At 38.8% G+C, this 14,290-nt stretch overlaps 1 protein-coding gene across 8 annotated transcripts in view; it reads right to left on the minus strand.

Moving 5' to 3' along the window:
* BRAF (B-Raf proto-oncogene, serine/threonine kinase) overlaps positions 1 to 14,290 on the minus strand; it is a 203,090-nt gene that overhangs the window by 115,228 nt on the left and 73,572 nt on the right. For 7 of the 8 annotated variants that reach the window (XR_012432936.1, XR_012432935.1, XM_045387418.2 and 4 more), the window contains one exon: positions 10,929 to 11,030. The exons of the other annotated variant lie outside the window; for it this stretch is intronic. Coding sequence is in view for 5 of the 7 variants with exons in the window: in XM_045387418.2 (XP_045243353.1) it covers positions 10,929 to 11,030 (102 nt within the window). In the remaining 2 variants the exon portion in view is untranslated. The remainder of the gene's footprint in view (positions 1 to 10,928; positions 11,031 to 14,290) is intronic. 8 annotated transcript variants of the gene reach the window in all.

Raw genomic sequence — 14,290 nt, forward strand, 5'->3', positions numbered from 1 at the left:
ATGCCACTACACTCCAATCTGAGTGACAGAATGAGGCTCTGTTTCAAAAAAAAAAAAGAAAAGAAAAGAAAAAAAAAGAAAAACAAAAACATAAAGGAATAAAAGAAATGCAATTATGACCTTTTATCTCCTTTTCACCAGACACTCCCTACAGGGCAAGCTGATCTGATCTAACTATGTGCTTAGACAATCCAGAGTGGAACTCTCACACTGTTACCTCTTGAGGCAACCCTGATCTACAACCAAAAGTATGCCTGCTAGAGTTTTCAGCCACCTCTGTGAGGTATTTTTGCCCATGAAGCCACCAACGTGACTGCCTGAGAGAGAAGGCACCGAAGGGTATATGTGGATCTTCCACCTGCTCATTTCTGCTCCCGTGTAGGCACCTTCTTTAAAAGCGCCCACTTTCTGCTCCAACAGGGAAGCAGTACCCTTAAGGCAGGAAGCCTGTACTTCTTTCCTTAAGCTAACTTTGGAATAAAAAAGTCACTTTATACTAGACTTTGCTCTTATTAATTGGACTCTGCAGGCAGCAAGCAACTAAACCTGTTTTGGCTATATAACCAATACTATAAAACTCTTAAGAAAAAACACAGGAGTAAATTATCCTGACCTTTGATTAGGCAATGATCTCTCATATATGATACACCAAAAGCACAGCAACCACAGAAAATAGATAAATTGGAATTCCATCCACATTTAAACTTTTGTACTTCAAAAGACAAAAATGAAAGAGTGGGAAAAAATACCACAGAATGGGAGAAAGTATTTGCAAGTCATGGATCTACTATCTAGAATATATAAAGAACTCCTAGTCAGGTGTAGTGGCTCACACCTGTAATCCCAGCACTTTGGGAGGCTGAGGTGGGCGGATTGCTTGAGTCCAGGTGTTTGAGACCAGCCTGGGCAACATGGCAAAACCCCATCTCTACAAAACACACAAAAATTATCTGGGCGCGGTGACGCACGCCTGTAGTCCAGTTGCCCGGGAGGCTGAGGTGGGAGGATGGCTTGAGCCTGGGAGGCGGAGGTTGCATTCCAGCCTGGGTGACTCTGCCATCTTGGTTCACTGTAACCTCTGCCTCCCAGGTTCAAGTGATCCTCCTACCTCAGCCTCCCGGGCAGCTGGGGCTACAGGCATCCACCACTATGCCCAGATAATTTTCGTATTTTTTGTAGAGACGGGGTTTTGCCATGTTGCCCAGGCTCGTCTCAAACTCCTGGACTCAAGCGATCTGCCCGCCTCGGCCTCCCAAAGTGCTGGGATTACAGGTGTGAGCCACCATGCCTGGCCTAAAGAACTCTTACAACTCAGTAATAAAAGCACAAACCCAGTTTTTTTAAGTGGGCAAAGGATTTGAATAGACATTTCTCCAAAGAAGATATACAAATGGCGAACAAGAACATGAAAAGATGCTCTATATTATTAGTCATTAGGAAACTGCAAATCAAAACCAAATGAAATACCAATTCACACCTACTAAGATGGCTTTAATTAAAAAACATATGTATAATAACAAGTGTTGATGAGGATAGAGAGAAACTGTAACCCTCATACATTGCTGTTGGGAATATAAAATAGTGCAGCAACTTTGAAAAACCATCTGGCAGTTCCTCAAAGTGTAAAACAGAGTTACCACAAGACTCAGCAATTCCACTCCTAGGCATACAGCCAGGAAAACTGAAAATGTATCTACATAAAAACTTGCGCTTGAAAGTTCATGGTGGCATTATTCATAATAGCCAAAACATATAAGTAGTCCAAATGTTCATCAGTTGACGAACCGATAAACAAAACGTGGTATATGTGTATGAAATATTCCGCCATAACAAGAAATGAAGTACTGAGACATAATACTACATAAATAAACTTTGGAAACATTACATTAAGTAAAAGCAGCCAGTCACAAAAGGCCACATAATGTAATTCTATTTATATGAAATATTTCAACCAGCAAATCCATAAAGGCAAAAAGTAGATCACTGGTTCTCAGGGTCTGCAGGGAATGACTACTAATGCATAAAGGGTTTCTTCTGGGGAGTGATAAAAATGTTTTGGAATAAGATATGGTGAATACAGTAAAAATCACTGAATCACACAGTTTTAAAAAGTTAATCATATAGTATGTGAATTATTCTCAATTAAAATAGAAGGGAAAAATCTAAGGATCTATTTAATTTCAATGTAACGAGAAAAAGCAGTGAAATAAAAATTTTATTTTTTATCATTTAGTTAATTAAATTTAGTCTAATTATTCTTACTCACAAGATACAATGAAATCTTACAAACTGCCCATAACTGGACTGTTCTGCATTCCACAGGAAGCATCCAGCTTCCAGTATTCATTTCACTGCAGGGTTTGATAAAATGCCTCTGTATTATTCTAGGTTCTATATAGACTAAAAATCAGAAAGGCTGTCAGAATGATACAGTGATTAAACGCATGGGCTGTAAATTCAGAATGTCTGGGATTCAAACCTTGGCTACCATTTACAAGTTGTGTAACCTTGGCCACATTATTAAACCCCTCTGTGCCTGAATTGTTTCATTTATAAAATGAAAATGAGAATACCTAAGTGTAACTCAAAGGGTAGGTTGAAGATTAAATGAACTAATATATGATTAGTACCTGATATATAGTAAGTACTCAGTAAATGTCAGGAGCTGTTACTGTCTTCATCAGTCTACAGGGGACTCTAGGATTCAACCATAAATTCTGAAGTAGTTAGGACTCAGCTGTAGGGCGATTACAGAGACAATATCCCTTCACCTCTGGGCTCCAATAAATCAAGTAGAGAAAAAAGAATCTACTACTAGAGAAGTATCTAGCATTACATCTTACACAGAGAAGGCATTCCAATAATTTGTTGGATAAATGAATACAGAAACAGAGAGCAAATGAAGAAACTGTGGGGAACAACTTTTCAGGGTAAACTTATTTTTCTTCCTTTGGATGATGGTAGAAAAAAGGGAACCAAAGATCGACTGAGAAGACAAATTTGAAATTCTTTATAGAGTACTGTATCTCATATTTCACTGTAGTTATCATAAAGGGAATCAATAGAATGTTGACTGTTATCTGCAGCAGAACATCTAGAACTGAAAAGATGGCTTTTAAATAAATTAGTGAGTGGGAAAAAGAAAATCAAGAGGATTTCTGATGGTGGTGTAACCAATGTCTCTGTTTTGCTACAATGAAGAGAAGCAGCAAGAATAAGTAGTTGAAGATTTATCTTCCTATAGAAACATAACAGGGGATTCTGTTGAAACATTATAGAATAAAATAATCATAGTACAACTTCTACTTGACAGCATACAAACTAATCTGAGGAAAAATTGTGAACACTGGAAATTTTTGACTTAGTAGACTCTTATTTCAGGAAGTGTAAGCATAGTCACTGGTCTAGGGGTGATAAGTGACCTCATTCTAGTCAATGAGATAAAAGGAGAAGCTATAGAGGATTTTTGAGAAAGATTTTCCTCCTAGCAAGAGCTTAGTATATAAGAGAAGTTCTCTGTTTTCTGCTTTGAGGAGTTGTATAAGGGAAAGATCTTAAAACTCTGCTGTGGTCTTGACAGAAAAGCCAAAGGGACTATACAGATTCCACCAAGTACCTGACAACTGAGCTGTAGAACTAGTCTTACAATAACTTACCTCTATGCTTCCTACTATGTGAAAGGAAACTTATTCTTGAAGGGTTCTGTTTCTTGCAGTTAAAAGCATTTATAATTTTTATGGAACCGGATTTATTCCTTCATTTTTCTTGTGTTTCCTCTAAAATTTCCCATCTCTCTGCTTTTACTCTGCTTTCTAGAACATTTATCTTCCAATACTTATTTTTCAACATTTATTTATATACACACAACACATACATATATACACATATACATACCTATATGTCTGTATATACATATACTTTTTAAAATTTCTGGGCTGGGCACCACTGTGCTCACACCTATAATCCCAGCACTGTGGGAGGCCAAGGCGGGCGGATCATGAGGTCAGGGGATCGAGACCATCCTGGCTAACATGGTGAAACCCCATCTCTACTAAAAATACAAAAACAAAATTAGCCGGGTGTGGTGGTGGGTGCCTGTAGTCCCAGCTACTAGGGAGGCTGAGGCAGCAGAATGGCGTGAACCCGGGAGGCTGAGCTTGAAGTGAGCTGAGATCATGTCACTGCACTCCAGCCTGGGCGACAGAGCTAGACTCTGTCAAAAAAAAAAAAAAATTCTGGCTATTAATCGGAATTAGTTTAGCCTGTGCGCTCTAACACTAGCCAACAGGGGAACGACACAGCAACAGGGGCCACATGCGTCAGGGATAAGAACCCCTTCCCTTCCTTTGTCCAAGTGTGCGCTCACCATTGCTCCATCTGTAAGGGCGCACCCTTCTACAGAAGTAACTTGCCTGGCTGAGAATTAAAAATTTAAAAAATAAAAATAAAATAAATTTCTGGTTATTGTATTTTTAATCTCTAAGAGGTCTTTCTTGTTCTCTGTTACTTTTGCTTCTTTAGTACTGCTATGAAGCAAGACTGGACTAATGGATCTTATCTCTGATGTTATAGTTATTTTTAAGTTTTCTTCTGTTTTCTGCACTATTTCTGAGTTTCTGTTGACCATTTCTGCTGTTGTCTTTCCTGTTGAAAGCTTTCTTTAAATATCTGGTTATTCTTAACTGTCCATTCATATTTCAGAGTTAAGAAGTCTTAAGATGGGCCGGGCACGGTGGCTCAAGCTTGTAATCCCAGCACTTTGGGAGGCCGAGACGGGCGGATCACCAGGTCAGGAGATCGAGATCATCCTGGCTAACACGGTGAAACCCCGTCTCTACTAAAAATTACAAAAAACTAGCCAGGCAAGGTGGTGGGTGCCTGTAGTTCCAGCTACCCGGGAGGCTGAGGCAGGAGAATGGCATAAACCCGGGAGGCGGAGCTTGCAGTGAGCTGAGATCCGGCCACTGCACTCCAGCCTGGGCGACAGAGCGAGACTCCGTCTCAAAAAAAAAAAAAAAACAGTCTTAAGATGTCAGTATCAACCAAAGCAATCTCCAGATTCAATGCAATCCCTATCAAAATCCTGATGACCTATTTGTAAAAACAGAAACATCCTTTTTAAAATTCACGTGGAGGCCGAGCACAGTGGCTTGTACCTGTAATCCCACCACTTTGGGAAGCCAAGGCAGATGGATCACTTGAGGTCAGGAGTTCGAGACTGGCCTGGTCAATAAGGTGAAACCCCATCTCCACTAAAAATACAAAAGCTAGGCATGGTGGCAGGTGCCTGTAATCCCAGCTACTCAGTAGGCTGAGGCAGGAGAATTGCTTGAACCTGGGAGGTGGAGGTCACAGTGAGCCAATATCATGCCACTGCACTCAGCCTAAGTGACAAAGCGAGACTCCATCTCAAAAAAACAAAACAAAACAAAACAAAAACCACACACATGGAATCTCAAGGGATTCTGAATAGCCAAAACAATTTTGAAAAAGAACAAAGTTGGAGAACTCACATTTCCTGATTTCAAAACTTACTACAAAGGTAGTGTAATCAAAACAGTAAGATGACAGCATAAAGACAGACATATAGACCAATGGAACAGAGAGCACAAAAATAAACTCTTGCATATACAGTCAAATGGTTTCCGACAAGGGTGCCAAGGCCATTCAGTCTTTTCAACAAATGATGCTGAGAAAACTGGGTATCCATATGCAAAAGAATGAAGTTGGACCCTTACCTTACATCATATATAAAAATTAACTCAAAATGGATCAAAGACCCAAATGCAAGAGTATTTGGGAGAAGAATGTCATGACACTGGATTTGGTGATGATTTCTTGGATATGATATTAAAGGCACGAGCAACAAAAAGAAAAACAGATAATTTGGACTTAAAAACTATAAGCAGAGCAAAAAGTGAACCCACAAAATGGGAAAAAGTTTGCAAATTAAATATCCAATAAGAACTGATATTTAGAATATATAAAGAACTATGCTCAATAACAACAAAACAAACAATCCAATTAAAAAATGGACAGAGAACTTAAATCAGACATTTCTCAAAAAAGATATACAAATGGCCAATAAGCACATAATAAAAGGCTCAACATTGTTAGTCATCAGGAAAATGCAAATCAGCACCATAATAAGGTATCACTTCACACACATTAGGCTATGTTTTTTTGTTTTGTTTTGTTTTGTTTTGTTTGAGACGCAGTCTCATTCTGTCCCCCAGGTTGGAGTGTAGTGGCATGATCTTGGCTCACTGCAACCTCTTCTCCTGGGTTCAAGCGATCCTCCTGCCTCAGGCTCCTGAATTGCTGGGATTACAGGCATGCACCACTACGTACACCTGTAATTTTTGTATTTTTTAGTAGAGACAGGATTTCATCATGTTGGTCAGGCTGGTCTCAAACTCCTGACCTCGTGATCCACCCACCTCGGCCTCCCAAAGTGTTGGGATTACAGGTGTGAGCCAACGTGCTTGGCCTAGGCTATGTTTTTTTAATCAACCGAAAACAGTAAGTGTTGGTAAGGATGTAAAAAATTAGAACCCCGTGCGATGCCAGTAGGAATATAAAATAGGATAGGTGCTACAGAAAAAGGTGTGGCAACTCCAGAAAAAAATAATCATAAAATCAACATGTGATCCTGCAATTCTACTCCTGGGTATATACCCCAAAGAAGTAAAAGGAACTCAAACAGATACTCGTACACCCATGTTCACAGCATTATTGATAATAGCCAAAACGTGGAAGCAACCCAAGTGTCCAATGATGGATGAATGGATAATCAAAATGTGGTAAATACATACAATGGATTATTATCCAGCCTTAAAAAGGAAAAAAAATTTGCTATATGCATTATCCTTGTTGCAACATGGATAAACCTCAAAGACATTAAGCTAAATGAAATAAGCCAGTCACAAAAGGACAAATATATGATTCCATTAATACGAAGTTCCTAGAGTAGTCTAATTCATAGATCAGAGATAGAAAGTAGAATGGTAGTTGTTAGGAACTAGGGAAAGAAGGAAATAGAGATTTAGTGTTTAATGGCTAGAGAGTTTCGGTTTTGGATAAAATTTCTAGAGATGGATGGTGGCGAAGGTTACACAAAAACATGAATGGACTTAATGCCATAGAACCATATACTTAAAAATGGTTGAAATGGTAAATTTTGTTAGGCATATTTTACCCCAATGAAAAAAATAAAAAGTGTTAAGGAATCTTAAATGGCAGATTAGAAACCTGCAGAATGGTGGGTCTCAGTGAGTAATCAGTAGATCTGGCTCTTCACTGATGGGCCTTCAAATATCAGTATATACAGGTCTTTTCTCTTGGGCTGGTGAGAGTCCATTCATAGTATATGAAATAGTGATGGCCAGGCATGGTGGCTCACGCCTGTAATCCTAGCACTTAGGGAGGCTGAGGCAGGTGTATGACTTCAGTTCGGGAGTTTGAGACAAGTCTGACCAACATGCCAAAACCTGTCTCCACTAAAAATACAAAAATTAGTCAGGAGTCATGGCGCACACTTGTAATCCCAGCTACTTAGGAGGCTGAGGCAGGAGAATCGCTTGAACACAGGACAGAAGGCTGCAGTGAGCTGAAATTGTGCTACTGCACTCCAGCCTGGGCAAAAGGACGAGACTCCATCTCAACAAAAAATTAAAATGGTGATAAGTGCAATGTTCTAAAAATCATTTATATGTTCATTGTCTATATCTCCCTCCCCTCAATAAAACACAAGCTTAAAAAGGCGGAGATTGTTGGCCATTTTTTTAAAAATTGCTATTCCCGGCCAGGCGCGGTGGCTCACACCTGTAATCCCAGCACTGTGAGAGGCCGAGGCGGGCAGATCACCTGAGGTCAGGAGTTTGAGACCAGACTGGCCAACATGATGAAATCCCATCTCTATTAAAAACAAAAAAATTAGCTGGGTATGGTGGTGCATGCCTGTAATCCCAGCTATTTGGGAGGCTGAGGTAGGAAAATTGCTTGAACCTGGAAGGTGGAGGTTGCAGTGAGCTGAGATCGTGCCACTGCACTCCAGCCTGGGAGACAGCGAGACTCCATCTCGGGGGGGAAAAAAAGAAAGAAAATTGCTATTCCCCAAGGCCTAGAACAGCACAAGATGAATCAACTATTTATAGAATTCTTAATATTTGTATCAGGAATTACGTTATTTCATAATTATAAACTCAATTAATCCTTAAATTACCCAAGGTGTGATATTATTCCCACTTTACTAATGAGGTAGGATATAAGAAGGCTGGATATCTTGAGTACAGAAACTAAGCCACAGTTGGGATTCAAACATGGAGTCTGTATGACTCTACGGCTCATCGTAATCATTATATTATACTGCCGACTTCAGTGTGTGTGTATGTACGTGCATATATGCATACTACATACACATAATACACACACACTATATAGCACAAGTCCCCAAGAATAAAAATCTGTTTTACCACAAGCTAATAATATAACCTGTGAGTTATGGTCTGATGTATGCTGTCCTAGTCAGATTTAATTTTAATAAGTAGTTCAATTTTGTGTGTCTAATTCTAAAACAACCAACTGAAAAGACTATATCTAATAAAAGGTCCATAAATTATGTTACAAAGAATGGCTATGGCTGAAGGGAATACAAATATTTAGCCCAAATAAGAAAAGCTGTCTGGGAGGTGAGGGTGGGGGAAGACGGGACAATGTCAAGATAAAGGTAGAATAAGATAGAGATCAAGAGCACAGATTTCTGACTTACATCTGCCTTCTTCCCCTAACTAGCAGTGTCACCTGAATCAAGTTACTCAACCTCTCTCTGTTTTTTCACTTGTAAAATGGGAATAACAAAAATATCTAGTACCTAGTATCTTGCTCAAAGTAACTATAAAAAATGAATTAAGTAATAAAATGCATTTAACACAGTACTGGGCACAGAATAAGAAGCTCTAAGGTTTGTTGTTGTTAGTGATCAGTCTTCAAATAGTAAAAAGCCTGAAGAGATATGTGAGGAGGGGGCGGTGACTCACTGATATAGTGGGACCTAGTTATTGATGCAAATGAATTACATCTCAGCCTGGGTTCAAAGTCTCCAAGACACAGAAATGGTTGGAAGAAAATTTGCTGGTTATATTGTCTAATTCTGGTTAATAAAAAATTGCCATTCTCATTAGGAGTACTTGCTTCCTTATGACACCTTTGATCAGCCTCCTAATAATATATGTATAGAAGACAGCACAGGATATTAGGAAGTACACTAACTGGTAATGAGAAATAAGAATTCTAGTCCTAGCTTTGATATTAACTAGGAGTGTGATCTGGGATAAGCCATATGAAAGGAGGAGAAAAAAACAGCATATTACCTGTTATTTCCAAACTTCCAAGTTTACTTTATTTATTTATTTATTTATTTTCTTTTTTTTTTTTTTTTGAGACGGAGTCTCTCGCTTTGTCACCCGGGCTGGAGTGCAGTGGCCGGATCTCAGCTCACTGCAAGCTCCGCCTCCCGGGTTTACGCCATTCTCCTGCCTCAGCCTCCCGAGTAGCTGGGACTACAGGCGCCCGCCACCTCGCCCGGCTAGTTTTTTGTATTTTTTAGTAGAGACGGGGTTTCACCAGGTTAGCCAGGATGGTCTCGATCTCCTGACCTCGTGATCCACCCGTCTCGGCCTCCCAAAGTGCTGGGATTACAGGCTTGAGCCACCGCGCCCGGCCTCCAAGTTTACTTTAGAAATATAAACTTACTTTCTCATAAAATACTTGACTTAACTTGCCCTTCAAAAAGTAATTAAATAACTAAGTTAGAAATTTAGTTTAGAAGTCTTTCAATCTGTGCTTAAAAACCTCTGGTATTTGGAGCCAAATGGCAACCTGATCATTTCTAATTTAGAGTTCTCCATCTCCTTGCATCACTAGTGATGATAGCTGAGCCAGCTTTTATAGACAAAGGGGGTGTAGGGTAGTGGTGAGCAGTATGGGCTCTAGAGCCTTACCACCTAGATTCTGTAACACCTTGTTGGCTGTGGAGTCTGACTACATAAGAAAACTAATGCTAAGAAAGCTCATCTGTGATTACAACAGCACCTACTAACTCATAGGATTAATGAATATAAATTTACAATTATGCTCAAGGTTTGATACAAACCTCAAGGCACTATTGAACAGTAAACCTAAACAATGTTGAGCTATTTAAAAATTATAAATTTTACCTATAAGGAAGCAGAAACCAATTTTGGGGAGACTCATTCTGGAAAAAATATTTTACAAAATTGCTCCATTTTCCAATATGGTAACTGGTTTGCTGAGCTCCAAAACTGTGTGCTTTCTCTTTAAAAAAAAAAAAAAAAAAAAAAAAAAAATTGGCCGGGCACAGTGGTTCACACCTGTAATCCCAGCACTTTGGGAGGCCGAGGTGGGTGGATCACAAAGTCAGGAGTTCAACAGCAGCCTGGCCAATATGGTGAAACCCCGTCTCTTCTAAAAATACAAAAATTAGGCGGGCCTGGTAGTGCGCACCTGTAGTCCCAGCTGCTCAGGAAGCTGAGGCAGGACAATCGCCTGAAGCTGGGAGGCGGAGGTTGCAGTGAGCCGACACTGTGCCACTACACTCCAGCCTGGGCGACAGAGCGAGACTCTGTCTCAAAAAAAAAAAAAAAAAAATTTAATTCAGAGTAATACCTTGAAATTTATATGACTTCCCCCTTAGTTCTGATGTTTTCTAAATTATAAAATACATGTTTATTATAACAAGTGACACAAAACAAGATTAAGAAGTATAATACAGGCAAAGCTAATTCTCTCTTCCCAAATCTATTCCTAATCCCACCCCCTAAAATAATCAAGATTATCAGTACAAATGTTTTTACAAGTTCATTTTTTTCTTTTCAAAATTACTACAGATATGATACTCAAAAGCTTACCTCCAGATATATTGATGGTGGATTATGCTCCCCACCAAATTTGTCCAATAGGGCCTCTATATGTTCCTGTGTCAACTTAATCATTTGTTTGATATTCCACACCTAAAAAATATTTTAAAAGAATTTAAATAAAAATCACTTAGGATATGAATTAGAAATATTTTAACGTAGACAACTACATCACAGTAACTGCCAGTGTTCCTCAAATTTTGAGCTTCGAGATCATTTAATATAGTGGTTTTTCTTTTATTATTAAACATCTTTAAATATTTTTCTACACTAGTAATACAACGTATTCTCAACTATAAAAGATTCAAATAATACATGAATATTCAGAATAAACCACGAAATCTCTCTTCATCTTCCTCACATTCTCAGGCCCCCTTTCAAAAAGGTTAAGTTCTGTTTACGGTTTGGTGAGCAACCTTCCATGTCTTCCCTTTACTCATGGAAAAAACATAAAGACATATGTATATGAAATGTACAAATATAATTAAATACATATATAAAATACTTTTAACACTTGCTTTTTTCACAGAATAATAATGCCTCAGAAGTCTCTCCACGTCAATATGCATATATTTTACTCCCTAATGGTTATATAGCATTCATTTCATAGCATTGCACTGCTTATTTCAACAGTCTCTAAACTTCAGTGGTATCCAGGGGTTAGGTGGGCATAGACAATTTTAAGAGAATTTGCAGATCCTCAAGTTTTATCTGTATGTTCCCTGATTGATCTGCTTAAGAACTGGTTCTCCTTCCCTACTTCTTCTTTTAAAATAATTATTTTCCACTTTATAAAAAAAAAGGCAAAGTTCTTTTCCACCTCAAATACTACTAAGATGCATCATTCTGAGATGTATAAATTCCAAAGTACCTAACAAATAGACAATTAAAACGGGGAAATTCCTTGAGAGAAAAGGGGGAAAAATTAAGAGCAGGACCATATTTTATCAATGAAACAAATCTGTGGCAAGGCTCCAAGCCTTACCCATCTATCCAGCCAGCCAGACTAGAATCCAGAAGTTTAGTGGTTATTAAAAGGCACATATTAGCATATTTGTTTTAAGATAAATAAGTCATCAGGTTTTTTTCTTTCTTGATAAAAAAGAAAAACAGTCCAATTTGTCTGGTTTGATAGTGAGAACTGGCTATCAGGTTATATGGCAGATTCTATTTCTAAGTTGAATGATCTAAATCTGCAGCTTAAAGGCTTGTCCAAAAAATGCATTTAACATAAATATAATGCACAGTAGAAATTATGACCTTTTAAACTATTCAAAGTAATACACAGTAGAAATTATGGCCTTTTGAACTATTCAAAGTTATAATGAAAAAATGTGAGATATCAATTTTTAAATGTACAGGGAAATAAATGAAAAAAAAAAAAGAGTTCCAAATCTCTTGGTTTATTTAATAATTTCCTTACTAATGGACATTTAGATTATTCGATTTCCTCAACATCAAACAATACTTCAAAAAATAGTTCTGAACTGCTTTTCACAGTAAAGGTGCAAGTTTTATTTTTTGGTATCTAGGTACAGGATTCCAGGATTGAAGGACATACCTATTTTAAAATTTAATATATATGCCAAACGGTCTTCCAAAAGAAGAAATGTATCAAGTCAAGTCCCTATCTGCAGGGTATAAGTCCACTCCTTTCCCCACAATCTCACCAACACCCAGCATAATCACACTTCTAAACTTTTGCCAATCTGAAAGGGAAAAGGCAATCATGTTTTAATTTGTATTTCTTACAAAGTTGAGCACTTTTTATACTTACTGGCCATTTGAGATTTTGGAAAATTTCCTATACTGTACTCCCTTTTATTCTATTGAGTTGTTTTTTCCATATTCATTTATAGATAGTCTTTATTCTGGATACTAATCTTTACTCTTCTGCAAATGTTAAGGTCTTTCAATTGTTTTTCATGACTCTTGTCATATAAAGTCTTGCTACTCAAAGTGTGGTCCATAGACCAGAAGCAGCAGCATCTTCTGAAAGATTGTGAGAACAGCAGAAGCTGGCCTGGCACAGTGGCTCACATCTGTAATCCCAACACTTTGGGAGGCCGGGGCAGGCGGATCACTTGAGCCCAGGAGTTCACAACCAGCCTGGGCAACATAGCAAAACCCTAGCTGGGCATGGTGGTACCAGCCTGTAGTCCCAGCTACTCAGAAGGCTGATGTGAGGATTACCTGAGCCCAGGAGGTTGAGGCTGCAGGGAGCCGTGACTGCACCACTACACTCCAGCCTGGGCAACAGAGTGAGATTCAGTTTCTACCGCCACCCCACAACCTGCCAAAAAACAAAAACAAAAACAAAAAAACCAGCAGAAGCTCAAGCTCCACCTCAGATATACAGAACTTTAACAAAATGATTCATATGCATATTAAAGTCTGAGAAGCAAGGACAGAGGTTCCAAATTGTTTTTCCAGTCAGGTATTTCAATATTTTCTTTCATGATGCCTTTGCTAATTTCTCATATCTCCAAAAAGTGTTAGATGGCTTCTTTTATCAAGCTACACTTACTCCCCAGGTGATCTCATCCAATCTTGTATCTTTATATGCCAACTATGAACTGACGATGCCCAAAATTTAAAATCCAACTCTATCTTTTCCTCTCAACACCAGATTCCTAACTGCCTGCTGAATATATCTACTATTATACCTAATAAAAGCATTTCAAACTTAACATGTTCAAAGACTAACTTCTGATCTCCCCCATCACCCCCACAAAACTTGTTTTTCCTAGTCTCTTTACCTCAAAAATGATAAGCTCCATTCTTTGAGTAAACCCAAAACTTCAGCATCATCCTTGACTCTTTTCTCACATCTGACAATCCATCTCAATCCATCTCCAGATCAAAAGATATGTAGATATTAGTCACCTTCGCTACCACTACCATCCTGGTCTAAGCCACCTTCAATTCTCTCTTAGTTTATTACAACAGTTTCTGAAACGGCCTCTCCTGTTTCATGCCTAGAATGGGACAGTAGCTGTTCTTCAAAAACTATAACTGCAGGCCGTGCATGGTGGCTCATGCCTGCAATCCCAGCACTTTGGGAGGCTGAGACAGGAGGATCACAACATAGTAGGACCCTGTCTCTACAAAACAAAACAAAACAAAACAAATTAGCCAGACGTGGTGGTGTGTGCCTGTGGTCCCAGAGGCTGAGGTGGGAGGATCGCTTGAGCCTGGGAAGTTGAGGCTGCAATGAGCCGTGATCGCATCACCCCAACCTAGGCAACAGAGTGAACCCCATCTCAAAAACAGAACTATAACTGCAGATCACATGTCATTCTCTTCCTCAAAACCCTCCACTGGCTTCCTCAATAAAAATCACCAAAGCCATG

Source organism: Macaca fascicularis, chromosome 3 (assembly GCF_037993035.2).
Source record: "Macaca fascicularis isolate 582-1 chromosome 3, T2T-MFA8v1.1".
Lineage (NCBI taxonomy): Eukaryota > Metazoa > Chordata > Mammalia > Primates > Cercopithecidae > Macaca > Macaca fascicularis.